The 26,343-nt window shown below is 44.0% G+C and overlaps 2 protein-coding genes across 6 annotated transcripts in view; one reads left to right on the top strand and one right to left on the bottom strand.

Moving 5' to 3' along the window:
* Positions 1-9,407, top strand: part of EGFLAM (EGF like, fibronectin type III and laminin G domains) — a 227,006-nt gene extending 217,599 nt beyond the window's left edge. For all 3 annotated transcript variants that reach the window (XM_032278918.1, XM_032278919.1, XM_032278917.1), the window contains 3 exons: positions 2,767-2,850; positions 7,315-7,418; positions 8,230-9,407. In XM_032278918.1, the coding sequence (XP_032134809.1) occupies positions 2,767-2,850; positions 7,315-7,418; positions 8,230-8,384 (343 nt within the window). In that variant the 3' untranslated portion in view covers positions 8,385-9,407. The remainder of the gene's footprint in view (positions 1-2,766; positions 2,851-7,314; positions 7,419-8,229) is intronic.
* Positions 9,408-18,812: 9,405 nt separating this feature from the next.
* The window catches only part of LIFR (LIF receptor subunit alpha), a 115,414-nt gene continuing 107,883 nt past the window's right edge, over positions 18,813-26,343 (bottom strand). For all 3 annotated transcript variants that reach the window (XM_032278915.1, XM_032278914.1, XM_032278916.1), the window contains exon 20: positions 18,813-26,032. In XM_032278915.1, the coding sequence (XP_032134806.1) occupies positions 25,409-26,032 (624 nt within the window). In that variant the 3' untranslated portion in view covers positions 18,813-25,408. The remainder of the gene's footprint in view (positions 26,033-26,343) is intronic.

Raw genomic sequence — 26,343 nt, 5'->3', positions numbered from 1 at the left:
ACCACTATTCTTGGCCATTTATTGTTATATATATGAGGGAGCTTTTCCTGGGTGAGTATCAGCATGTCAGGGGAAGTGGGAGGTTCTTTGGAGGGTCTGAAATCATTTGGAATTGGGGGGTTGGGGAATAAGGCCATGGAGAAACCAACTGAGTTGCCCCCACCCAGCGTGATGTCTGGATTCCCGTCTACCAGATTCATGGTTGACTCCCTAGAGCACATTCTGGCTCTTGGCCTGAACAGGAGAGTTGTTGGTCTAGAGAACAGAAGGAAGTGCACCCCCTGTCTAGATGGGATCTTAGACAACAAAAAATGTTTTCATTCACTGGATCACAGTTGTGTTCCAGTCCAGCCTCCCTGCACTTACACAGGTCATTCTGATTCTGAGATCTGGGTGTTCCAGACTGCTTTGGTTATATATTGACAGCTTGTTGGTTTGCTGTCACACATGGCTACTCTTCCAGGAGAGGTGTGACATATTCAAGCCTCAGTGGCAACTTTCTCCTTCCTACCAGTCCCTTGGGGTGCATTATCAACCCCGTATCCAAGCTGCAGTAAGTGCTCCCTCTGTTTGGAGTGGTGGGATTATTCATTTGGCACCTGTGATGTACAGTGCTTCCTACATATGTTATGTTACTTAGCATTCCCTAGAATTCTTCTGGGAAGGGATTATTAACCCCATTTGGCAGATGAGAAAATTTAGGCTCAGAGAAATGAAGCGAATTGCCCAAGGTCACAGAGCTATTAACTGGCATATCTGGGGATCAAGCCAGGTCTGTTGAATTCGAGTGTCCGTGCTTTTTTTTTTTATCACCCCACACTGCCTCTCAGAACAGCCATAGACAGTAATTCAGCCAAGTTTCCTCCCACCAGCAGCTTGCCCTACTTCCTATTCTTTCAAGAAGCCTTTAGCCGCCAAATCATGAAATCTCAAAATTCCGCCGCCAGGCTGTTTTATACAAGGAGATACTTGATGTGGGAAAATTCATTAGACCACAGTGGATTTTTCAGGGTCAGAGTGGCAGCTTTGTCCCAGGGTTTGTCAAGTCACCCCAAGTCCTATTCTTGGTTAAATGTCAATGGGCTGTGTGACTTCTTTGAGCCTCCATTATTAAAGGAATGACCTATGGTGCTTTCTCTGGAGAAAGCCAAGCACTTTCTGTTCTTGCTGTTTTCTCAGAATCAGTACATGTGTTTGTTTGTTAACTAATCAGGTTTTGTCTCAACATCCTTCTATCTTGGGCAATGAGGTGAAGGAGAGATGTGTCGCTTACAAAATGAGGAGGGAGTTATCCCAGGTGAAACATACTTCCCTTCAAAAGCATGGCAGCATAGGCTTTATTGTATTATCCAGGGAAAGTCTGGACAGCTGGCCTAGTTGCCTGAGCTAGAGTAGTCATTCACTAAATATTTGTTGAATTAAATTTAATTAGAGTAATTGAATGATACTGGATGAAGAGGGGAATTTCTCTCTGGTAACAACATGTTCATGTTTTTGAAACCCGTGTGGTATCAGCGTATCTGGGAACAGAAATAGAAAATAGGAAGCCACTAGAGAGACCTGACATCAGAGTTAAACAGAGGATGAGGGCTGAGGATACACCAAGTTCAAGTTCCACATTAGCCTTGTGATTTTAGGCAAATTCCCGTAATCTCTGTGGGGCTCACCCTACTCTGCAATGTTCAGTTTAAACAGAAAAGTGAAAACAGATGTATTCATTTCTTAGGCCTCTGGTAATAAATGACCTCAAATTAGGTGACTCAAAACGATTGAAATGGGCTCTGGCAGTTCTGAAGGCTGGAAATCCATGGTGCGGTGTGAGGGCTGGCTCCTTCCGGAGGAGCTCGGGGAAAATTGGCTCCTTCCGGAGGGGCTGGGGGAGAGTTGGCTCCTTGCCTGTCTCCCGGTTCTGGCAGTGGCTGGCAGCCCTTGGGGTTCCTTGGCTTGTAGATGCCCCACTCCAGTCCCTACCTCCATTGTCCCATTGGCATTCCCTGTCTCTGTGTGTCTCTGGCTCTTTGTCCAAATCTCTTCTTACATAGATACTAGTCATATTGGATGCATGGCTGCCCTAATCCAGTATGACTTCATCTTAACTAATGACACCTGCAAAGACCATTTTTTCAAATAAGGTCACATTCGGAGACTCTGCATAGACATGAATTTGGGGGTGGGTGGCTAGACCATCATGGTAACACAGTATGAAACATTACTCATCATAGAGCTCTTCTTGCTCCTGATACTCTTGTCTAGTGCTGATGTTTCCTTACATGAGGACATTAAAAAGCAATCTTGATAACATTATGCTACAAGTAAGCCAGTTGCAAAAAAGACAAATACTCTATGATTCCACTCATATGAGCTATGTAGAAGAGTCAAATCCATGGAGTCAGAAAGTAGAAGGCTGGTTGTCATGGGCTTGGGGGAGGAAGAATGAGGGGTTTTTATTTATGCAATGTTTTTGTTTTGTAAGATGAGTTTTGGAGACTGCTAGCCAGACAATATGAACACTGCACTGTGTCCTTAAAAATGATTACGATGGCCATGGTTATGTTATGTATATTTTACCATAATTAAGAAGTCTGGTAATTTTTAATTTCATGAACTAGCCTGGAAACCCAGCACCTTTTATAACAATCTTGTTTTGTGTGAAGGATACTGCACTCTGAGTTCCAAAGGACTTTTGCCCGAGAATCTTCTGTGAACAGTGTCTACCTGTGCCTTGGTGTTTTATTCTGTTTTCTGTCTTCTTCTCCAATGCCTTAGCTATAACCTGGGCAGTGGCGTGGCATCCATCATGGTGAATGGCTCCTTCAACGACGGTCGGTGGCACCGAGTTAAGGCCGTTAGGTGAGTCCCCACCATAGCGTGAGACACAGCTAGAGCTGAGCAGTGGTGGGATGTGGTGTCCAGTTCCCTGGTACTGTGCTGTCCTGTTCCCCAACTTTGCCTGGGATCCTAGCACTCCCGATCCAGGCCATTCAGGGCATTTTCCACCAACTCCCTACACTGACACTAATAGGCCAGGGAAACTGAACCCTCAAGTCTTCACTGAGCAGTAACCTTCCAGAGAAAAAGCCTTTTGATGGCTGAACTGGAGGAGGCCTTGAGAGTGCATGTGGACTTGGGAGGGTACGTGGACTTTAATGAATGTTTGGGTTGCACGTGGCGGCTCACACCTGTAATCCCAGCACTTTGGGAGGCGAGGTGGGTGGATCACTTGAGCTCAGGAGTTTGAAACCAGCTTGAGCTACATGGTGAAACCCCGTCTCTACAAAGAACACAAAAATTGGCTGGGTGTGGTGGCACATGCCTGTAATCCCACCTACTGGGCAGGCTGAGGTGGGAGGACCGCTTAAGCCCAGGAGGTGGAGGTAGCAGGATTGTGCCAGTGCACTCCAGCCTGGGTCACAGACTGAGACCCCACCTCAAAAAAAAAAGAAAAAAAGACTGTTTTAAATCTCATTGTACTGGCAATCCTCCCCAGCTTTTTTTTTTTTTTTTTTTTGAGTAAAAGTCTTACTTTGTCATGTAGGCTGGAGTACAATGGTGTGATCATGGCTCAGTGCAGCCTCATTTGACCTCCCAGGCTGAAGCAACCCCCCCACCGCAGCCTCTTGAGTAGCTGGGACCACAGGTGTACATACCGTCTGCCTGGCTGTTTCTTTAATTTTTGTAGAGATGGAGTCTCACTATGTGCCAGGGCTGGTCTCAACCTCCTGGGCTCAAATGATTCTCCCACCTTGGCCTCCCAAAGTGTTGGAATTACAGGCATGTGCCACTGCACCCAGTCACATTTTTTTTAAACATTACCTGAACCTTAGACGCTGTCAGTAGTTCACCTAGCCCCAATTACTTATCTCCCCCAATTACATATCACAGAGGTAATCACCACGCTGACTTCTGATTAACTTTGGATGAATCATCCTTTGCTCTTCGTTGTATAATAGCTTTACTGTTAATACCTTTGTCCATATATTCTAACAATATATTTTCAGAAACCAAATAGCAGACTGAAACTTAGAAATGTCAATCCCACATGTTAGATAAAGGTCCCAGGAGAAGATAAGCTGAATCGAAGCCCTGGTTGGGGTTCCCTGAGGATTTATAATAACGGGAAGTCAGTGGGTGAAGTCATGGGTGAGGCCTGGGAGACATGGGACCCACCATGGCTACTTTCCTGCTCAGCTTCCATGTAGGCTTTGATGGGGGAGCTTTGCTGGGCCCCCATCCCCTGGCTGCCAGGCCTGCCTTTGAAACCCTAGAGGAAATGAGGATACAGAGGCAGATCTGTGCCTCTCAGCTTCCCAGGTGGCCTAGAAAGCCCTTGAGACACAGAGTGATTTTGATGAAGTCCCACCTTTAACTTTCTGAAAAAAGAAATGTTTTCCCAGAATGAATATCTACATGCTTGGATTTCAAATAGTTTCTAAACTACAAGTCGAAAATGCATAGAGTCCACCTAACTCCAAAATACTCCAAACTCTATGTCTTCTAACTTCTTCATTTCTCTCTCTTACCCATCTTTAAAAGGGCTTGGCCAGAAACATCCAAAGGAATATAAAATGCTTGAGCTCTTTACTTCTAACCACACTTGACTCCTACAAATCCCCACCCTGGGAACATAAGGGAACAGCTTTCTCTTAGTTTCCTTGGGTGGAGATCATTGGTAGAATCCTCACACATTGTGGAATAATTTGTAAACCCTCACAGTTGTTGTGGTTTAATTATGTATGTCAAGATACACACTGGTGAGGATACCAGGCACTTCCTAGACATCTAAGGAAACTGATGTTAAATGACCTTCCCCTGGACTATACAACTGTTTGTGGGAAAAGCCAAGATTAGAATCCCAGCTCAAAGCGCTTTCCATCCCACCCTATGATGCAGCCCACTCACAGCTGAGGTTTCACATGTTTATGAGGGATAAGGCAGTGGAATGTTCTACAGGAAGAACTTAACATGTCAGAGTGTCAGGGATTGGCACCATGCAGTTGGCTCAGCAGACTTGGCTTTTCCTACTGGCATCAGGGATACCTCTCCTGGTGAGTCTTAGGTTGCAATCAGGGCTGAACAGAAGCAGTTGAGCCCAGGAACTAGATGAATGGAAGAATTCCAGCAGATGCTGTGAGTTGTGAGCAGACAGGCCTAGAAAGGAGGGTACACCAGATTTCAGGGGGAACTGGGTCAAGGCCATGGATATCAATTATGGCAAGAAGGATTAGGTAGATATCATAATTCTCTCTAGCAGGCTCCAGGGTTAGAGATAGGAGTGCCAATGAAGAGGAGATTGCCCAGGAGACCTTGCGTTGGACACTGTCTTGCTCTGGGGAATCCTGGTCTTGCAGGCATTTATCCCAGCAGAAAAGAGAAAATAAATTCCAGTTTATTAAACATCTTCAGGTGCCAAGCACTTTACATACTTTGTCTCAGTTAATATTCACAGCAACTTAGATTTTATAATCTTCAGCTTGTTGATAAAAATGATGATATGATGATATTGATAACAATAACAACACACTCCTCTATCAGTCTTTATAGAGCAAGATACGTATCAGGTATCATGCTCTGTGCTTTGTATGCATAATGTCTGATCTCCACAATAATCTTGGGAGATGGACATAGTTATGATGGATCTCAAGTGAGGATGCTGAAGCTCCACAGATTCAATTGTTTGTTCATCTTCTAGGATGAGCCTTAAATTATTCCAGACACAGGAGATACGTCATTGAAGAAAATTAACTCCCTTGCTTGCATTCTAATGGGAAGCAACAGACAATAAGTAATAAACATGATAAAGAAGCATATTATTATGTTAGAAGGTGATAGCACATTTTTTCAAATCTAAGATGCCATTGATTATAAGGCATATCTTCATTTCAGAAATCAAAAATGAAAAATTCTTAGAGTTTATGAACTAGAGTAGGTAGAAAAACTGGAATATCTTGGAGTAATTACTTTTTTAAAGGCAGGGCAAGCAAGGCAAGCAATGCCGCCTGTCACAGCATTCAGATATGGGATTTTAAGAAAGCACTTCCCAAATGAGAAGTTTGTGATCTCAAGGATGGGGACAGCAAAATTTCTGGAAAGCTCTAGAAGAGTTGCTTTTAAGAAGTGAGGCCTGAGTGGGTCTGCCCCCCAGTGCTATAGAAGCAGATGTATTTGCTTGAAGAAGGCTGGTGGGGCTAGATAGTTTGGAAAACAGCTTTGAAAACTGCAAAGCCTTTGCCACCAGTGAACACCTCCCTTTTCCTCTCTTTAGAGTCACTTTTGGATTCTGTGGGTCCTTTAGAAACTTCTGAGCCAGTCTGCCCATAGACCAATCCTCTACCTACAAAAGCTGCTTCATTGGCTTCTCACTGTACTTGGAATCCCAGCTCCCCATGGCTTGCCATGCCTCACCACCAGCTCTCCTCCCCTGGGCTTCACCTGAAAGTTCTTCCCTGGCCCACTGCCACCTTCAGGATAAATTCTCAGCTCCCTAGGCTAGGCGCGGTAGTTCAAGCCTGTGATCCCAGCACTTTGGGGGGCCGAGGCAGGCGGATCACGAGATCAGGAGATCGAAATCATTCTGGCTAACACAGCAAAACCCTGTCTCTACTAAAAATACAAAAAATTAGCTGGGCGTGGTGGCATGTGCCTATAGTCCCAGCTACTCAGGAAGCTGAGGCAGGAGAATCACTTGAACCCAGGAGGCAGAGGTTGTAGTGAGCCGAGATCATGCCACTGCACTCCAGCCTGGGTGGCAGTGAGACTCCATCTAAAAAAAAAAAAAAAAAAAAAAAAATTCTCAGGTCCTTACAAGCTCTTGACCGTTTGCTTGGGACTTCATCTTTCCCAGGTCCAGTGTTCTCTGAGTTCCCAACTCGGTGCTAACCCCTGGTCTTTCTCTTTGCTATTGTTGCTTCCCGTTTGCATAATCTTCTCCTTTAGTTGACTTACCTGCCCAGCCTTGCAAGACTCATTTTGGACAGAATCTCTTCTGAGCAGCTTTTTCTGACCATCTCTCTAATAACTGTCCTCTCCCTAGTCTAAGTTAGGCGCTGCTCCTCCAGTGTAATTGCATAGCACCTTTGCGGTCCTCGGCCATGGAGTGCTGGCGCTGTGTTGTCATTCACAGTTTGACTTTTCGTCTTCCTCAGTAGACCACAGACTCCTGAGGGCCACAGATGTGCCTTTTGCTTTGATTTCTGCAGCCCCATCATGTAGCGCACTACCTGGGACATAGTGGGTACTTTAATACATTTGTATTGAAATGAATGAATGATTGAATGAGCTCCAAAAATGCTGGGCTTTTTGTTTGGTGTTTTACAGGGATGGCCAGTCAGGAAAGATAACTGTGGATGACTATGGAGCCAGAACAGGCAAATCTCCAGGCACGATGCGGCAGCTTAACATCAATGGAGCTCTGTATGTGGGTAAGTGACCCTCTACCAAAACTAAATCAGTCCAGTGCTTTTCTGGTTAGTCTTCCATTTGCTGTGCCAAGTCTGTGCACTTTGCTGGATCAAATACCTGAAAATCAGGCAACCCTCCAGATATTCCATTCTTTCATTTTCTGAACTGCTGACTCATGGCTGAGGAGGCAGGAAGGACTCCCTTCAATGTTTTTGTGCTTTGAACAGATCCACTAGGAAAACCAGGCTTTTCTTGTTTATAGAACAGGAACCTGCTAAATATAGCTCCATGAATTCTCCCTGACAAAAGAGGACCTGTCTTTTTGTCCCCTTGCCGAATAAAATGACTAATATTTCTGTAAATGGCTCGTAATTAATTCAGTAGTGCAGACACATAAAAATGAAAAGTTGTTTTTATCTGTATGATATTTTCTATTGAAAGCATTTGACATCAATGCATTTCTTTTGGTTTAAGACGATATCAGTTGTAACTACATACTGTGTTCTGTTGACATTATACCACACTTCAAAATTTACTAGACACTATTTGGTCTCAAGGTGGTCAGTTGGGCCAGAAATCACACATGAGACATGAATTTATAGCTTTTGATCATGTACCAAATTGATCCAAGTCAATCTGTTCCTTCAAGGCTCATTATAAAATAGAGAGAGATGAGGTACTGAGCAGTTCAAGGCACCCACAGCCCTCATGGTCCTATTAATCAAGGGATGCCTTGGTCAGCAGATATTCAAGGGCCCCAAGTGGAACCCTGACCTTGCCCTGCTGACACCTGCCTTTGGCTCACCTCATCTCCCTCTTGCTTCCTGGCAGGTGGAATGAAGGAAATTGCTCTGCACACTAACAGGCAGTATATGAGAGGGCTCGTGGGCTGCATCTCTCACTTCACCCTGTCCACCGATTACCACATTTCCCTCGTGGAAGATGCCGTGGATGGGAAAAACATCAACACTTGTGGAGCCAAGTAATACCAGCTGGCCTTGCCCAAGGGATAGAGCCTTCTATTCTGAGAATCCCAGGGGCCCTGAGACCCTGCCTGATGCTATATGCAGAGGCCCAGGGGCCAGGTGTGTTTCCTCTCATCAAGGAGAAAGTACACACTGATGAGAAACTGAGAACCAAGACAGGCATCTCTGGGTGGCCTTTCCTGCTGACACTCTGCGAGCTGACCCAGCAGAATCTTCTGTGTAGGAAGCATCAGACTTTGTCCATTGACTATGTTGTGGCTGCCAGAGATCACACATCAATGCAAATTCCAGAGCCTGTCTGCTGTAGCTCAATGACTGTGTTGTGATTCATAGTACATTAAAGAGAGAGAGAGAGAGAGAGAAACCCGAAGGGCAGTATTAAAATACTTCTCTCCTTCCCTGACTCATGACACTCTTCCTGACAGCAGAATGACTGTGTGACCTTGAACTTCACATTTCCCACCTTGGCCCGTGGATTGTTTGGATTAACCCCTTCCACTCCTCACTGACTGGCTCACTGTGTTCTGACAAATCCATGAAAATAAAGATGGAAGGAGACCAAACACAGAATCATAATCATAATGCGCCCCCCCCCCCCCAGAGCTTACCTCGAATGTGAAATCCCTACTTTTTATAATGCAAAGTTAAGAAGCTGAGCTCCCTGATTTTGTAGCTGTACTTTTGTATGTGTATATTTTTATAGCTGCAGACTGTCCACACAGTATACTTTTGAAAGTTTGGGTGGATGTCCCTGAATTCTTACACACCTTTCCTAAAACTTTTCTCCCAAAACAAACTTGTTTGGGCCGTTTCTGGTGTCAGTGGAATGGATAGGTAACTTGGGTGGGCGACTTGGGGAGCTGACCATTCTCTTTTGGTAAATGTTGACGGCTCAAGGGGATGAATATGAAGCTTTCTAAGATAAGCAGATTAAAAGGAACATGTGTCACCGAGGTAGGTCACTGTCATTTTTGTTTTAAGGGGGAGATATCTATAGTAAACTTGAATAAAGGGGACAAAGAAGGCTAGAACTTACTCATTCTTTCATTCATTCACTTACGGAGGCGTTACTGATTTTGTGGAGGTCAGGTCCATACTAAAAGACACTAACACAATCAGTGTTTCTAAGGCTGTGCAGGGGTGGGGGACATGCCATCAGGATGGTCGGAGCATCTGGGTGAGAACCAGAGAAACAGGACATCTTCCTTCTGTACTATGAGCTGTGATGCTTTGCTGTGCATGCACGTGACCCCAGAGACAGCTGGTTCACTAGCAGATCCCCATGACCGGACTTACTAAGGGAAAGGTAAGATGAACACTGCCTCCAAAGAGGAGGGAAATATGATCTAACTCATGCAAGAGCCTATAATTAGTCCCAGTCATGACTCTACTTTTGTTTGTGCAGCATTCATTCAGCAAAGACTTCTGGGGTTTGTGCCAGGCACAGTTCTAAGCACATATATCATTGTAAAAGATGAATAAATAAACTAGAGAGGTTCACTTTGTGCCCCAATCTCCTGTCTTTGGGAAGCTTTGATGGCCAGGATCCTTTCTCCCAAAGGAATCATGGTAATCATCGTCATCGTCATCATCTGCTCCTAGACACATAACCTTACATGAGTGTAATCCGGAGAAAGGCCACATGGTAGCAAGTGGCTTCCCCACCTCCCTGACACCCTCACCCCAACACCTTTTCCTTTGGTACTGTTGGGGCCAGTGTTTCCCAAGATGTCATGGAGTTGCTTTTACAGCCCATTTTGAATGGATTGTCGCTAGCCATAAATATCATTGTGATTTTAGCAAAATACTCAGCTGAATTGAAGCTAGAAGAGCTGTTGCTGAGTGCTTCCATGAAAGTAATACCCAGAGAAAAATGCAATGACCCAGGGATGCAGGCCTGGGAGTAGACCCACCTGCCTCTGGGTGGGAAGCAGATGAGGCTCAAGGGAGAAGACCGATGGGATGGCAGGGTCGGGGAGTAGGGATCTGACAGGTGAGCGGGCAGCAGAGTGGAGGAATCCAAGAGGAGCTGAGGCCCTGGGAGGCTCGGGGTCAGAGGACAGGGAAGAGACAGTGTATCCCACGTGGGCTCATGGGTGTCCAGTTTTCTCTCTATGTGTATCTGCTGTCACGGCCACAATAATACTGCATAACAAAAATCACAAAAACCACAGTGGCGTACAGCAGTGAGTATTTATTCCTCACATGCCTTGAGTGGTCAGCTTGGCAGCTCTGCCAATCTTGTCTGGGCTTCACTAAGTGGTTCTTCTGGTGTCAGTTGGACTTGCTCACATGTGGCAGGGTTGCTAATTCAGGACAGCCTTGGCTGGGTTGGTGAGGTGGCTTGTGTCTGCTCCGTGTGTTTCCTGTCCTCCTCCTGGGGCCTATGGGCTGGCCTGAGCAGGCCGTTCTCCTGAAGATGGTGGAGGGCACGAGCACGAGGGTAAAGGTGGAAGGCCTTTCGCAGCCTCGGCTTGGCACTGCCACACCCCAGTTATCTATGGATTCAAGAGAGGAAGAAATGGGCCCACCCCCACCGTGACGTCTGGGCTCTTCTCCAGCGTGAGACAGCTATCAAGCCACCTGGCAGGGGGCATGGACTCCGGAGCACTGGAAAAGTAGTGCTACTGATGCAATCCCTGTCCACACCAGTAAGTCCCATGTCATTCATAGCAGGGTACAGTAGGGATGCTGTGACCCCCTGGCCACAGCTCTCCTCCAACCTTCTCTAACCCTTGGGGCAGGAGGCAAGGTCCATGACATCCTCAGTGCCTGGCTAGGCCAGGCCTGGTGGGAACAGCCCCCACCCTTCCCATGGCACTGCAGTGCTCTCTCTTCCCCTTGCCCTCCTTCCACCTGTTCCCTGACCCTTGGCAGCTGGTCCTGTTGCTGTTCTGAGGAGGAGGCACTGGACCGGCCGGGAGATGCGATCTGTGCCTCACTTTTGGGTTGCCAATGTGAGGAGAGCATGTTGAAGGCTGGCCAGGCTCTTAGCTGGAAAGAAAGGTTTGGGGTGTAGCCAGGGAGCTGGGAGGTTAACATGAGTCCCCGTACTAGGCAGGGAAGATACACTGGGGCACAGGATCCTGAAAAGCTTTTATCCCACAATCAGGGGTCGAGAAAATTCCCCAGAACCTCCCACATGTTTGAAGCAAGGGTGACCGGGTGTGGGGTGAGGATGTCCTTGCTTTTCCTTTTAAGATGGCCTTCCTAACCCTGAATGTTCCTGGAGCCCCCCACCCTCCGCATTTCTCTCAGGAAGGTCCGTGGGGTCTTCTGTGTCCCCTCCTGCGGCGGCCCAGGCAGCTGCCCCGGCCTGCCTGCCGCTCTGAAGGCTGCGCACTCTCCCACCCTGGTATTTGTCTTTCATTTCCTGACCCAGTCCCGCTCCAGTCTCCAGGCCGCTCCAACACAAACAGGCCGGCTGGTGTCCACACACTGACTGCCCTGCTGGCACGGGCACTGGCACTTTCCTGCTGCTGCCCCCACGCCTTCCTCCCCTCCCACGTTCTCCCTGCGCCCTGCAGGAGCTGCCGCCTCCTCCCCGCGTGGGAGGACGGAGCTCGGAAAAGCGCCCGGAGCTGGAGCTGGCAGGCCCAGGGCTTTCCAACTTGGAGGAAACGCTGCATTTTTCACCTTTAACCCAGAAAAATATGGTTCTCAGAAAGCTTGTTTTTAGCACTGTGAGTTCCCAAAGGAGGAAGAACAGGCAGCAGGAGGGGCCCCCAGCCCCTCTGAGCTCTGGCAGCAACCCCCACCCCAGAAGGCCGTTCTTCCTGGGAGGGAAGGACCGAGGGGCAGCCTGAAGAGGTCCAGCTGCGGCGAAAAGAAAGGCAGAGAATTCCAGCTCCCAGTGGAAAGACAATAGTTTAGGAGGGGAGCCTGGACAAGGCCTGAGCCGCTTCCCACCTCTTCCCTGCCTCTTCCAGCTCCTGCCCAGTCCAGGAATGCATAGTAGCTGCCCTTGGAGCTGGGGGTCACTCCGGGGGTGCCCTCCACCGCCAGACCCTTAGCTGAGAAGGCAGTAAGATTAGCTTATCAAAGGCAGGAATGACGTTCTCCAGCACTTTCTCCCTGCAGAGCTGCCAGCACGGAATCAAAATTAGAATCCGAAATCAGGGGTCGGACAGCTCCAGCCCACTCCCACGTGGTTATTTTTCCAGCATGGAGAGGTGCATCGTCGGACTGCATCCGAACTGGGGACTTATCCCTGGAGAAGAGAAATGTGAGCAGCCCCGCCTCAGCCATGGTGAGGCCCGAAGTCCCAGGGCTGCAGGCATTTAAGCTGGGGAGTCCCGTGGAAGTACAGGCTGCCGTTAGGAAGTTCCAGCTTACAGGTGGCTACAGTCGGGCCAGCAAAATGACTAATCCAATGCAACAGCATGAGCTGGCCTCTGGGCTGGCCATGTGAGTAACTACACCGCAACCTCACGGTCAAAGAATGTTCACATACTTGATCTTCATAACAGTTCTCCTCCAATGATGGCCGGAGCAGATGGGCATGGCCTGTTTGACTTAGGAAGACAGACACTGGCCAGAAAGACTAGGTGACTTGCCCCTGGTCCCACCGCAAGGATGCAGCCATGATGCTGCCCCCTGGAACTTTTCTGCCCTCAGCCTGACTTCTGGTCAGGTGCAGCCTGGCCAGAGACACCCACATTGTTGAGGGGCATTCTGGGGCTCCCTTGGGTTAGCTGTCGGCAGTATAGTCATGAAAGTGAGGGGGATTTGGACCAAGACCAAGTCCCAGGAGTCTGCCTGCCAGCGCATGTCAGTTTCTCAGCCCTGAGTCTGCCTTCTTTCAAAGTCCTTCTGTTGCAGGGACTCTGGGTTGGGCCAATCTGAAAGCAGAAACTAAGGAACTAGTCCAGTGGGGTGGGATGCAGGCCCCTCTACAAGCAACTGGGAGTGGATTAAATTCTTTTTGCTTCCCTCCTTTGCTTTCATCTCCACAAATAACCTCCATAACCCTGGGGTGTAGTGCAAGCTATTTCTGCCCAGCAGCCTGTTCCCTCGGGCCCCTGCCGTGTCCCAGCCAAGACACGAGCTGAAAGGGCAGGGCAGGCAACCGGGAAAGGACTCCCCTGTCGTTCCTCTTCTTCCCGCTTGCTCTTGCTGAGGCATCTTTGTCCTAGAAAGTTCGGAGCTCCCAGGAGCACTTGCCCTTTCCTGGAAAGAGGAGAGAGAGAACATTATGTCTCAGCACTTGGGAGGAGGGCTCTGCTTTTCTATTTATCCATCTTGTCTCTCAGTTTTGCTCAAGATGCAAACAGTGGCCAGGGGCATAGACATTTCCCAGCATGTGGCATGGCCTCCCCATGTCCCCGCTGCTCACCTCCAAGCCGGGGCCCAGCCCGGGGCTATGGGCTCCCTGGACAGTCTGCTCTCAAGGGGCTGCAGCTCTGACTTGGCTATGAGAGGACTTGAGTTGAAGGAAGGCCAGGGAGGCTCAAGAAATTTGCCGTTTATACTCGCTCAATAACAAAAGTAAGAGGCACCAGGCCAGGGGCTTAGCTAAGGAAAGCCCTGTTAGGAAATTGGCCAAAAGAAAGCAGAGGCAGAGGAAATGGACTATGAGACAGAGAGAGATGTGGGAGGAGAGGGCTGTGGGGACGCAGGGGTCGCTGCGTGGTGACCTCGGGCCCTGCCGGCAGCATTCCGTATTCTCACTCAATGTGAGAGCAACCGTGGCCGGGTGGGTATGAAATGGGGAGGGGCCTGTCAACTATAGTGGAAAGCAGAAAATGTGCCGATTGCTTGCCCAGCCCATATTCACACTACCTCAGAAATGAAAGAAGCCTGGGCGATCTCTGCTCCAGCTCCACGTGGGGCTAGAGAGGTAAGAGGGTGTGCCCAGGGCTGGGGGCCTTATCCATGGGACTGCCCCTGGCCTGGAGGCTGGGAGCCCCTGGGAGTGTGTCGGGAGGCTTTGGGGGTGTGGGGACAGAGGGTGGGGAGCGGATGGCCCATGGGGCGTCACAAGCATGGCTGTAGTTGTCCTTCTAGGCACTTGCCCATACACGGTCGGTTCACATTTCACTGACACTCACTGAGGATGAGCTATTCACAAACCAGCCCCTGGCCCAAGTGCCAGTGAAGATCTAAGGGATAGAGAGGACTCAGCTCCGCTTGTCAAGTTGTCTCCTGGGCTGTGGTCTCACCTGAGGCTCACTGGCTCCTGCATCAAACACTCACAGGATCAGGGAAGTTCTACTCTCAGAGAGCATAACTGTATTTTAAAATTTCTATTTATAGTTCCTGGAAATCCTGCGTTCCTGGGGTCCAGGGACCCTTTGCCATGACTAAGGGCCCAGGCTGGGGTAGAGTTGATGATGTGGGTTCCCAGGGGACTGAGGAAACTGTCATGCAGCTGCCCTTTCCAGTGGCCGCCCAGCATGACCCCAGGCAGCCCTCACCTTAGAGGAAATGGCATGGAAGCCATGAAACTCCACATCAGAATCTTTGGTTCAGTTACTTATAAAAGACTGCATTTTATGACATAGAAAAGCTGGTTTGGGTGTTTTTGTATATAAGGTGCATTTAGTATGAAATTCAGATATCAAACTAATGCCAAACACCTTTGCTTGACTTTCAAGGTTAATGAAAAGAATGAATATAAGAACAATGTCCAGAATACAGAATTTAATAGTTCATCCATACATTGGAATTTCATATATCCATGGAGTACCATAGAAGTGTTCTATTTATATGAAAAGATTTTCAAAATATGTGAAATAAAAATTCAAGTTCCACAATAGAATCAATTCACTTTTATATATGCACACATATACATATGTATGAATAGATATGTACAGTACACACATTCACATAGGAAAATATTTCTGAAAGGATAAAAAGTAAAATGTTGAAAAGACCTAATGCTGCATAAAAAGACTGTGTGGGCCAGGCGCAGTGGCTCACGCCTGTAATCCCTACACTTTGGCAGGCCAAGGAGGGTGGATCACGAGGTCAGGAGTTTGAGACCAGCCTAACCAACGTGGTGAAACCTCATCTCTACTAAAACTACAGAAAATTAGTTGGGTGTGGTGGCAGGTGCTTGTAATCCCAGCTACTCGGGAGGCAGAGGTTGCAGTGAGCTGGGATTGCACCACTGCACTCTAGCCTGGGTGACAGAGCCAAGACTCTGTCTTGAAAATTTTTTTAAAAAAGATCATGTGATTTTATTTTCTGTTTTCCAGTTTTTCTTCAGTGAGTATTTACTGTTCTGCCTACTCAGGATATCACCTCTTTTGGAGGGACTGGTCATTCTCCAACTCTTGTGAAAATGGCCTTTGAATAGAACCTCTGTCCAGCCACAGGACGGAACCAGGGATGAGCACGTTATAAGCCAGCCCAGAGTCCTCAGGGCAAGCTGGCGAGAAGAACTCTCCTGATGGCAAGGCTGTAAGCTTGGAGGAGCCTGGAGCCATGGGTCCAGCTGCTTGGGAGGTCTGGCTTGAGGAGAGAAAGTTTTGTACATGGAGGAGATATGTATTATTTCCGGGCGGAAAAGGAGACTACAGCAGTGTGGCCTGAGGAACACGCCAGGGCTTACCTACCCACAAAGTAGATCCCTGAACTATCAGAGCCAAGACTCTTCCAGAGAAGCAGATACGCAGTTTGGGGAAGAGGAATGGGAACCAGAATGGATCAGGTGGTCATGCAAGTTGGAAGGATACAGAGAATCTGAACCACAGAAAATGAAAACAAGGTTCAAACTGGGGAGGAGATGGCAGAGGGCAGAGGTGACGGGCAATGGGCAGACGGCTATAACCTTTTACCGCTTCAGAAAGAGGCCATTTTCTTCCCATCTGCTGTTGTCAAAGAGGCAAGAAGATAAAGGTAAATTTCTGTCTAGGGAGAACAAGGCAATTGCATTCGACACACACTAAAGCATCTACCACAAGGCAAGCTGGCCCAAATCTGGGGAGGGAGCTGCTTCGAGCTACCACAGGGAGCCTCCCATCCTTGTGCTTAACCAGGGTTTCCTTGTCGTACACAGTCTGAGATTGTCCCACAAGGGATCACTCTCTGTAAAAGAACTATTTCTAATATCCACGGAAACATTAAACCACGTGTTTTTCTCAAGGCGCATTCAAAGAATATTTATCAAGCACCTGAGACGTAGCAGAACCTGCACTAAAGCTTCGTGGATGTAAGCGTCTGAGACACCGTCTAATTCCCATTCCGGAATCAAGAGCTAGGATTGTGCTTGGTGCTGTGGGGATGCACAGGTCTGGGAAGGTGCAGGACCAAGGGCCTGGCAATGCTAGAAAAGGCTTCTGTGAGCCAGCAAGGCCTAACCTGGGCCCTGTGGATGGAAGAAGTTATCTAAGTGAAGACCCTGTGTTCACCCTGTGGGGACAGATGCTGTGGCTGCCCTGCAGGCCCTGTGCTGTGCAGCTCCTGTGTGACTGGAGATGACCTGAGGTGCAGCTAAACCAGTGTGGAGGCACATATACCTTTAAAGCCTTAGGTGTTCCTGTAGTTTCTTAAGAGGCGGCCTGGGTAACAAACATCCACTGTCGGGAACCTGATATACTCTAATCCTCCCAAGTCCAGCAAAGGTGGGCATGAAGAGCCACGTTTCAGAGATGAGGAAACGGGGAGAGGCTCTCTCCAAAGGTTATCCTGGTAGAGAGCGGTGACACTGGGACGGGGGCCAGGCCTGTGAAGCCTCTCGCAAGGCAGCAGCTGACTCTGGAAAAGGTGTGAACCCAGCCTCTGCCAACACAGGAAAGGAAAGGAGCGACAATGGTAATCGAGGAAATTAAGACTCTAGGTTCCATTCTGAAGGTGGCATGTTGCCTGCACTGGTAACTGGGCAATTTGGGACTAGGAGGGTCCATCTGTTCTCAGCCCTCTGCTTCCTCAAGGCTTTCAGACTCTGGCTCGCATCAACTACAAGGACGGTGTGGATGAGGCGAGTATGCAAGTGCCTGAGCTGGCAGAGCTCAGACTCCAGCAGAGATAAGGCAGGCTGAGGGCAGGAGGGGAAGATAGATTTGTTTGAGCTGAAGCTTGACATGCTTTCGTAGCTTTTGAATGTTTAGAAACAGAGGTTCATACACTGGGGTTGCATTCATTTAAATGTTATTTCTACTTAGTTTTTGTTTGTTTTTGAGATAAGAGTTTTGCTCTTGTTGCCCAGGCTGGAGTGCAATGATGTGACCTTGGCTCAGTGCAACCTCCACCTCCCAGGTTCAAGTGATTCTCCTGTCTCAGCCTCCCGAGTAGCTGGGATTACAGGTGTGCACCACCACAACTAGCTAATAATTTTTCTGTTTTTAGTAGAGACGGGGTTTCACCATGTTGGCCAGGCTGGTCTCAAACTCCTGACCTCAGGTGATCCACCCACCTTGGCCTCCCAAAGTGCTGGGATTAGAGGGGTGAGCCACCATGCCAGGGCATCACTTAACAGTTTTTATCAAGATCATCCTCAAAAGCTTTTCTTGTCTCTAATCTGAAACTAATTACCCAGGGATGAAATCATTTCCAATTTAAGCACAAATCAGTTCAAGGCATCCGTTTCCTCAGCTTTCCTGGGACCAGCACAACGAATATTTTCAATTCAGTTTTATTATTGATCACTCCAGGAGAAAAGCAGTAAGATTACATTTATAAGCCACTCAAAACGAGTTATTATAATTCTTTTGTGAAGAACTTGTTTGTAAGCTAACATTTTAGTTGACATTGAATACATTTAAAAAATTTTTCAAATGTCTCTATTTTTTCCCCCAATAATTTCATCATTCTTCTCTGATCCTAAAAAGTTCCTAGGGTTGAGGGTGCTATACATCTTGACTCAAGAACTCACCATCTGGGAAACAAGTTATGCATTAAGAATCCTAGCACTTAAATATTAACATGTTTTTCACAATTAATTTTAAATTAGTCTGCAGTTTCTTCTGGTTAAATCCAGGCCCATTCATGTTTCAATCTGACCAAGTCTAGGCTATACATATGACTAAGGACTTAATTTCTCCATTTAAGAACATCTATTAAAGATCACTTTATACTGTAAAATTACTGGTTTTGTTAAATCTGTGACTGTATTTCCCAATTCAATAGGTTGAAATAAAATGTGGATACATTCTGAGAATCTTCAGGCATGTTTAAGCTATTTTCAGAGGATATCACCTAAAAACCATACTTTAAAGACCCGTATTTATTTATTTGCTAATGTTGGATTCCCACCGTGTGATTATTTTTATGCTAACTTCTCAGGTAAACAATGATTTAATGGAACAGATGGATGGTTACACCAATGGCACAGCAATGTATTCACATGTTAAAAATACAGCTATACCGCTGCTATGTGACTGCTTTACAACCACTGTATTTCTTACGGACAGAACAAACAAATACAACAAGCAGATGCGACTTCTCCTAGTGTGTAACATGGGGGAAAAAAACAATAATGCCGTCTGCCAGTGTAAGATGTAAGAAAATATATTTATTTTTTTCATGACAATACTATGATAAAATTGTTAAATACATGCATGTTTTAAAAACAGACATAAGTGACATCTTTAGAATTAACAGCCAAGCATACTAGTTTTACATTTATGGTGTCTTAGTAATAGATTGCTTACAGTCTATGTTTTTGCTATAATCATGTTTTCCAAAAGATACAGAAACTAAATTCTGAAATTATACAATGATATAAAGTGTCCAAATTTCTCATTCTAACACAACTCAATATCCAAATTTTCACAAGGCAGGAAGCATTTCAGTTGTCATCTCTGTAAGTAGAGTTGTTTTATTCCATATTACTCTCAGAATTCTGTGAAATCAGACTGAATCACACACACGTAGTTCACCTAGTTTACTTCCTGAATATGTGTATTTAAATGTTTCCTTATATAATTAAACATGATTTTAGGTACAGCACATCACAACTGATCATTCACCTTAAAAAAAAGTCTGTAGTGGTAATATTTCAATAAATGAAAATGGAACAGTTTGGGATCTGCAGTTTCTCCCTAACTTCTTTCAGCTACATTTACAAACACTTGACCAAACAAAAATTAGTAAATAGTTACTAGTATTTATAAAAAACTTAAAATATTTAACATATAATACTCACTTAAAAAAAACATTCATTCTACAAACAACCTTACAAAAGACAAAAACTTCTATCTGTTCACAGTATGTGTATTTTGTAAACAGTAATTCACTATAATGCAATTTTGAAAGTAAAAAAAGGTAATTTCCTAGTGTTATAAGGACCTTGACTTATGGCCAGCTAATGAAAGAGAAGAATACCTAACATTCTTACTAGGGAAGTTAAGTATTTTAAAATGATTTATTTTACCTTTAAACATACCTGCAAGGTGGTACTATCTCAAATCTAAGATTTCCATTTATTTACCCAGGCCAAACTTTTACAAGCAATTCTGAATTGAAATGTATTTAAGAAAAAGCCATGCTCTTTTTTGAGAAAATAACAGGATAAAACAAATGCCAGGGAGGGCATCAATCACATAATATCTACACCTCCACAACAATGAAAGGTCTCTTTTTCATGTTGTTTCCCACTATTCACAATGTTATTTGTATTTTTCCTAAATATTATGCTGGAAGGAGAAAATTAAATAGAAGGAAGCTTATGAAATATTAGAAAAAATGGGGAAAAGTATTTGGAACTGAACTGGGAGAAGAATGTTTTAAAAAAATTGTATGAAAACCATTATTCAGTGTTCTTTTCTACGAAATGCAAAAATACTAATGTTAAAGCTAACAGTTAACTTTTCCACGTTATAAATGAAAATTGTATTACCACCTAGTGATATTTTGATCTTTTACAATAATACACCACTGGAATGTTTAGGAAAATAGAATTATTTAAAGTAGAATAATTCTAAAAGGAAGTACACTTTAAATATATAAGGAAATTCAACAACTTAAGTGAGCCATTCAATCAGGTGTACAAAGTATTTTAGTCTTAAGTGCAACACATAGGATCTATGTTATTATTATTTTTTTAAGTTCTGATTGGCTACTGTAAAGGCAATCTTAGAAGACTCATGTAAATATAATATAAATCAATTTTCTTATCAATTAGACATTTTCCCTACTCACATCTCTTAGTTTTTGGGGCATTCAGTCCCAGCAACCAAAAAAAAGTAAGTTATTAATATTTTGTTTCTAGTTAATGTTCAATCAATTTTTCTTCTGTGAGAGCTTTTGAATTTATTGTTTCTGTGGTTCTTTAGCTAGGCACTTACACATAAAAACATTCAGAGGGTTTTCTCCTTAACACACTACTTTTAATTTCCATTAAAATGTTGCACAGTTAGAATTTGTCTTGCATAGGTAAATTCTGTTTATAACATGGACTCTGATAATCCAAAATATTAACATTCCTAATATAGGGAAAAATAAGCACCATTCATGGTTAAAAACAATAGAATCCTGTTATAACCCAATATCATAAGTATAAGGATTTGGATATATTCTAGACCAAATCACACTCCCTGAAACTTTACAGGTACAATGAAGCCTGACCTATCAGCCAACTAACTGAATGTTATTCTTAATCCTTTACATTGGCACTAAAAATAATTCATCTGTAATAAATGACCATGCAATAATTAACAGCACTAACTGAAAAAGAATAAAAATCTAACCACCATAGCAAAGTAAGAGGTTTAAGTATTATTAATAGCCCTGGTACATAATCCATAAAGATATAAATGAACCAAATTCAAGCCAAGTAATTCCCAATGATATTCTAAGGCTAAGTCTAAAAGATGAATGTTCTGTAACTTTGGCCATAAATAATTTTATTCTATGAATTTTCTTCTAGATATAAATAAGATGGGCATGACAGCATGAAACTTTATTTCAGCAGGAAATAAAGACTTAAATGCTTTCAAGAAACAGTTTATCAAGACAATGAGTTCTAATCCGTTAACCCCATACACGGACACAGGGTTGGGCAGAGCACATGCTGGTTGGTACAAACGTGCCCCAGGTGCACACCCATCAAATAAGAAGAAATTATGAACACTTAAAATTATGGAGAAATATGATATCTAGTGATGTACAGGCATGAATCCTTCCCCAGTTTTCACTCAAACAGTGGAGTCACTTCCAAAGTAGACTTGAATCTTTGAGCCAATAGTCTCAGATATACACAAGCTAGATTTTGAAGGGTCTCACCCTTCAAGAAAATTATGTTGTATCTGTGACACTCTGGATAGGACTCACTCAAGAAAATCAGTTATTGAGCCTTCACGAATGTGCCTAGTCTTTGTAGCTAATAATCCCACATTTTACTCTGAGATGCCCAATTTTACACTTTCAAAATTAAAAAAAAAAAGGCATTTTGTAAAATGCACACAAACTTTAACATAGTTAAAATAGAAAATAGCAAAAATAACCTTAGATTAAGCAAATGAAAGGTTTATCAGATTCTATACCTGAGCAGTAGAAAATTTTGAGATAAGGTTTTACAAATATTGACATGTTAAGGAGTATTTTACTTTCAAAATACCATAAAATTGATTTTAAATTCCCTTTGGAAGAAAACATTCCCTAGTCTCCTTCACTAAATTACAAATAATTACCCAAATACAAAAAGGATTTGTAATGTTCGTTAAATATGGATGACATGAAGACGATTAAGAAACGACAGGACTTATTTCCAACAAGAATACAATATGCATGAAGTTTTGAAAATGTGACTTTTTACCACAGTTTCTGAGAGTGCAATAGTACTAACTGTTCTAAATGTAATCTTTCAGATCCATGAGCCGTGAAAGTAATGCTGGTTGGAAAATGAGGTTGATACTTCCTCCCTTAAACTTCTCAATGAATGGCTGCTTCTGTTTCTAAGCTGCAGGAACAAAGCACCTCTATCACATAAGCACATAAACACACAACTCAGCCATCCAGATACTCAGGGCCACAATCTCAAGTCCAGGGCTGTACAAATTCAACAAATCAATGACCTAGATTGCATACGTGTGCTAATCTATACAAGATATGATTCACAAGTTTCCTCTAATGTTAAAAGTCTGGCTAAGTCTTTAATAATTTAATCTTAAATATTATTTTTTTTAAATGGTCACTCATAAAAGAAATGTAGTCATAATAAGCCCCATAATGATCTCCATTCCTCACAAGGGAAGCTTGATTTGAAACTGGCTTATAAGTGAATTGACTTGTAAGAGAGATAAAAATGTGTCTTACATGAATTATTACTATCCACAGACATGATGGAATATAATGCTAGTTTGACATTTAGATTTTTCTAACCAATGACTGGGCTTTCACTGAGGAAAAGAGATATTTTCCAATTATTTTTCCAGTCAGTAAAGGCTGGAGGGTACACATCTAGTCTCTGCTTCTAACTAGTCCTTAACTGTCACTTCCAAGGGAGAAGTCACGAATCTAACCGGACAGAGCACAACCACTACAAGACCACCTTGTAAACACAGGCATGCAACCTTCATTGACAAAGAGCATACACTTACCAGTGTCTCAGACAACTGGACATGTGACCAAGAATGCCCCCTCCCTCCCAGTTTCCTCCTCTCTTCCCGTGTTGCTGTTCTCCTTACACACACAGGTGGGGCGGGGATAGAGGTACTATCCTGGGATCTGCACAAGGGTCTAGCTGTCTTCAATTTGATGGGGAAAAAGAAGGAAAACCTCTTTGGCCTCAGACAGAAACCACATTCTTTTAAGCATACAGTAACTTATAAGGAGCTTACCCAGACTTACAGTGTTACTCTGCTTCTCATAAAGCTAGTGATCCTCGTGTATGAAACTCCAGAAGTGGGGGAAAGGTGAGTGATATTCTGCACTTTTTTTCATACATAAAATGCAGTGAAGTCTTGGGTAGAACGAAAGGACTTAAGAGCCCCAGTGATATTCACCATTAGCCAAACAAATGAGTCATTATATAGGTTAGAAAAGGCCCTGGATCCAGATGGTCACAGTTGAAATGCATATATATTGAGGACAGAAATCAAACAATCTCTTCTGGCCTTTTCTCATTATCTCAGGTTAGTGTCATTCAGAGCAATAAACTTTTACTGTAGCCAACACTTATCCCTGTCCTAGAGAGATAAAGTATGGGACTGATACATTTCAACAGGGAACAAGGCAGGAGTTGAGGGCATGCCGCCCATGGTAACAGCAAGCTTTGGCAGGGAGAGAAGGCAGCCCCAGGTCTGAGTGTCTGGGGTGGAAGCTAAGGGAAGGAGCCAAAGAGGATACAAAGAAAGACATGAAAACACTATTTAGGGATGGCTCTGATTGGATATAGTTTTCATTGCTGAATATTTCTATGAGCTATTATATAGTTTTAATATACTATGTATGTACATAATGAATTATATTTCATTCCAAATTTCCACAGACCATAAAGCTCAAAAATTTAGCTGAATCCTAGCAGTTAAAATCAGGATTCATACACAGAGAACCTAAATAGATTTGTCCCTTGTCACTCTGTGGCTTTTTTCCACAACACAGTTTTTAAAAAAGATAGAATATGAGCTTCAAAAAAATTAATTGATCCATTACTTGCAAATACATTACAGAACCTCAGATAATAATTAAAAAACAGGCATATCTTATTCAGACACTTAAAATTTTCAAGAACTTTTGCCTTAACTATGAAAGACAAAATATACACGCAACCCGAGGGCAGGGAAAATACAAGATACACTTTTTAGTTCTTCCTTCTGCTTTTCCAAGAACCACAATCACTCCAGACATCACTTACGAGAAACAAGGGTGGGCAGCGGATGCTGTGCTAAAGGCCCCCAACTCTGCACAGCTCACCAAGCAACTGCTTTACCTGCAATACAGGAATGCCCATGGCATTCATATCAGCTTATGACAGTTACTAAGAAATAGCCCTTGGGTAACTGTTCCTGTAAGAAGCATTCTCTCTTTCACTTTATATTTAAAAATTTGAGGACTGGATCAGAAAATCTGGCATGATAAAAAGACTCACGAGTGGGAGGAACATCCACTGGGAGGTGTCAAAGATCAACTCTGCCTGGGCAGCCAGGCTCAATGGCATGGTCTTCTCAGGAGGAACGCAACCCAATCAGAACTATATGGACAGTTAATGCCACTAGATATTGCTTAGTAGTCATCTCACACAGTAAGTCACTGGAATTATAGGCTTATGAATAATATTGAATTTGCTCATATAAAGCTGACACTGTATCACAAAATAAAATGATTTAAAAACAACTTGGGTCTATAGCCTTAGAAATGTAAATTTTAAATATTAGGGCAACCAACTAAAACAATGGAAGCAAGCATAAAAGCTAAAAAATAGTGAAAAGGCTTCAAAAACCTATCACAGCAAGAAAACATGATTATGATTTGGGCTGGTCAGTGTCACACTTGTTTTCAAAGTTTGTACCCCTGAGACAACTGTTTGATAACCACTATACAGTAGGCACAGAAATCAGCGTACTTTACCAAACAAAACATGAAATCACTGTTGCTACCTTAAAAATTATATTAATTTTTGTGAATGCTGTGGATAGAGGAGGATAATCTTAAAAGTTTTTAAATCTGTGCTTGGTTTTCATCTAGAAAGGAGTAAATGTCAGGCAAATAAACATCATCTGTTACCTGGACATTTCTCTCCCTGGCCTGCAAATCCACTTGCAATTCCACCAAGTATACATGTGAGAAAACCACGAACAACAGAACAGAAACAGCTGCGGCAGGACTTGTTCTACCTGTATGTACGAGTCAGTATTAGCCTTGAAATGCTTCTTGAAGGTAGAGCACATGAGAATTCTTTGGCTTGATCACAAAGAGCTCCAAATCTTGAGTTTTGTGGATTGAGGATTCTGAGTCACTATACTTTGGCTTTTAGACTACATTAACAGCACATGAACACTTGTAGTGTAACTTAACATGTAGAGAAGTTCACCTCCTAACAGTACTTCACAGGATCCCTCCGAGAATACCCAGTGCTGACATAGCAACACTATCAAGAAGAGCTTATTGAGATGGCCGAATGAAGTGACATGGTGACACTGTTAATCGTTTGGTTTGTTCTGAAAAAAGTTTGTAAAGGACCACCCTCCTCCATTAGATTTAGGAGAGTCTTCATCTTTAGGAGGAATCAAAAATTGTCGGGAATTAATGGAGCACGGACTTCCAAATGAGACAATCTCACTGTTGCTGTCTATGGATCTAGGAGAGTCTGGAGACACTAAATTCCACGTATTTACATTGGCCTGAGGTCTATAACCCACAGTTTTATCTAAGTCCTCTTCCGCAGCTATATCTTCCACAGTAGAATTAATGGGAAGGTGCATCTGTGGCTTATAGCCTGCCCCTCCTACAGGGTCGTTTTCTTGTTCTTCTTCTGGTTTTGCTTGAGGCTGATACATTGACTGAACATCAATGTAAATGACCTGTGCAGCCCCTCCAGCTTCATCTGCGGCTGGGTTTGGTATTTCTTCCTCAATGATGGGTGGACAGTAGGACACAACCACATGGTTTTCAGGCTCTGCATCAGAGCGATCTTCAGGACGCTCAGCTACTGGGGATATTATTTCTGTATCTTCTATTTTAGGAAATGCTGATCGAGTTTCCAAAACCTCAACATTATTTGGGGTACAAGGATTCATTTCCAATGTTTTAAGAGCACTGCTTCCCTAGAAATAAATTTTAAAACAGTGATTAAAATTGCACTAAATGCTATTGCAATGCTCCTCCTATAAAAAGGGGCACTATTTCTTTTTCCCCAAATCTGCTTGTTAACAGGTGTCTCTACTCCTCTGTATTTCACACTACAGCAACTACAGCACAGCCACTTTTTCCCTCCATATCAGTATTTTCCTTGTTATTAATATTTGTGGGAGAAAAAAAGAGCATGGTATAATTTAAAACTAATAATTTTAGAAACTGAGATGTTTTAAGGCATACTATTTTGCCAATACTTTTTACTTAGAATGACATTTGTATG

The sequence above is a fragment of the Sapajus apella genome, unplaced genomic scaffold (genome assembly GCF_009761245.1).
Source record: "Sapajus apella isolate SASKATOON/1434 unplaced genomic scaffold, GSC_monkey_1.0 scaffold11, whole genome shotgun sequence".
In the NCBI taxonomy this organism is placed as follows: Eukaryota; Metazoa; Chordata; class Mammalia; order Primates; family Cebidae; genus Sapajus; species Sapajus apella.
This window is presented reverse-complemented; position numbering and strand designations above follow the sequence as displayed.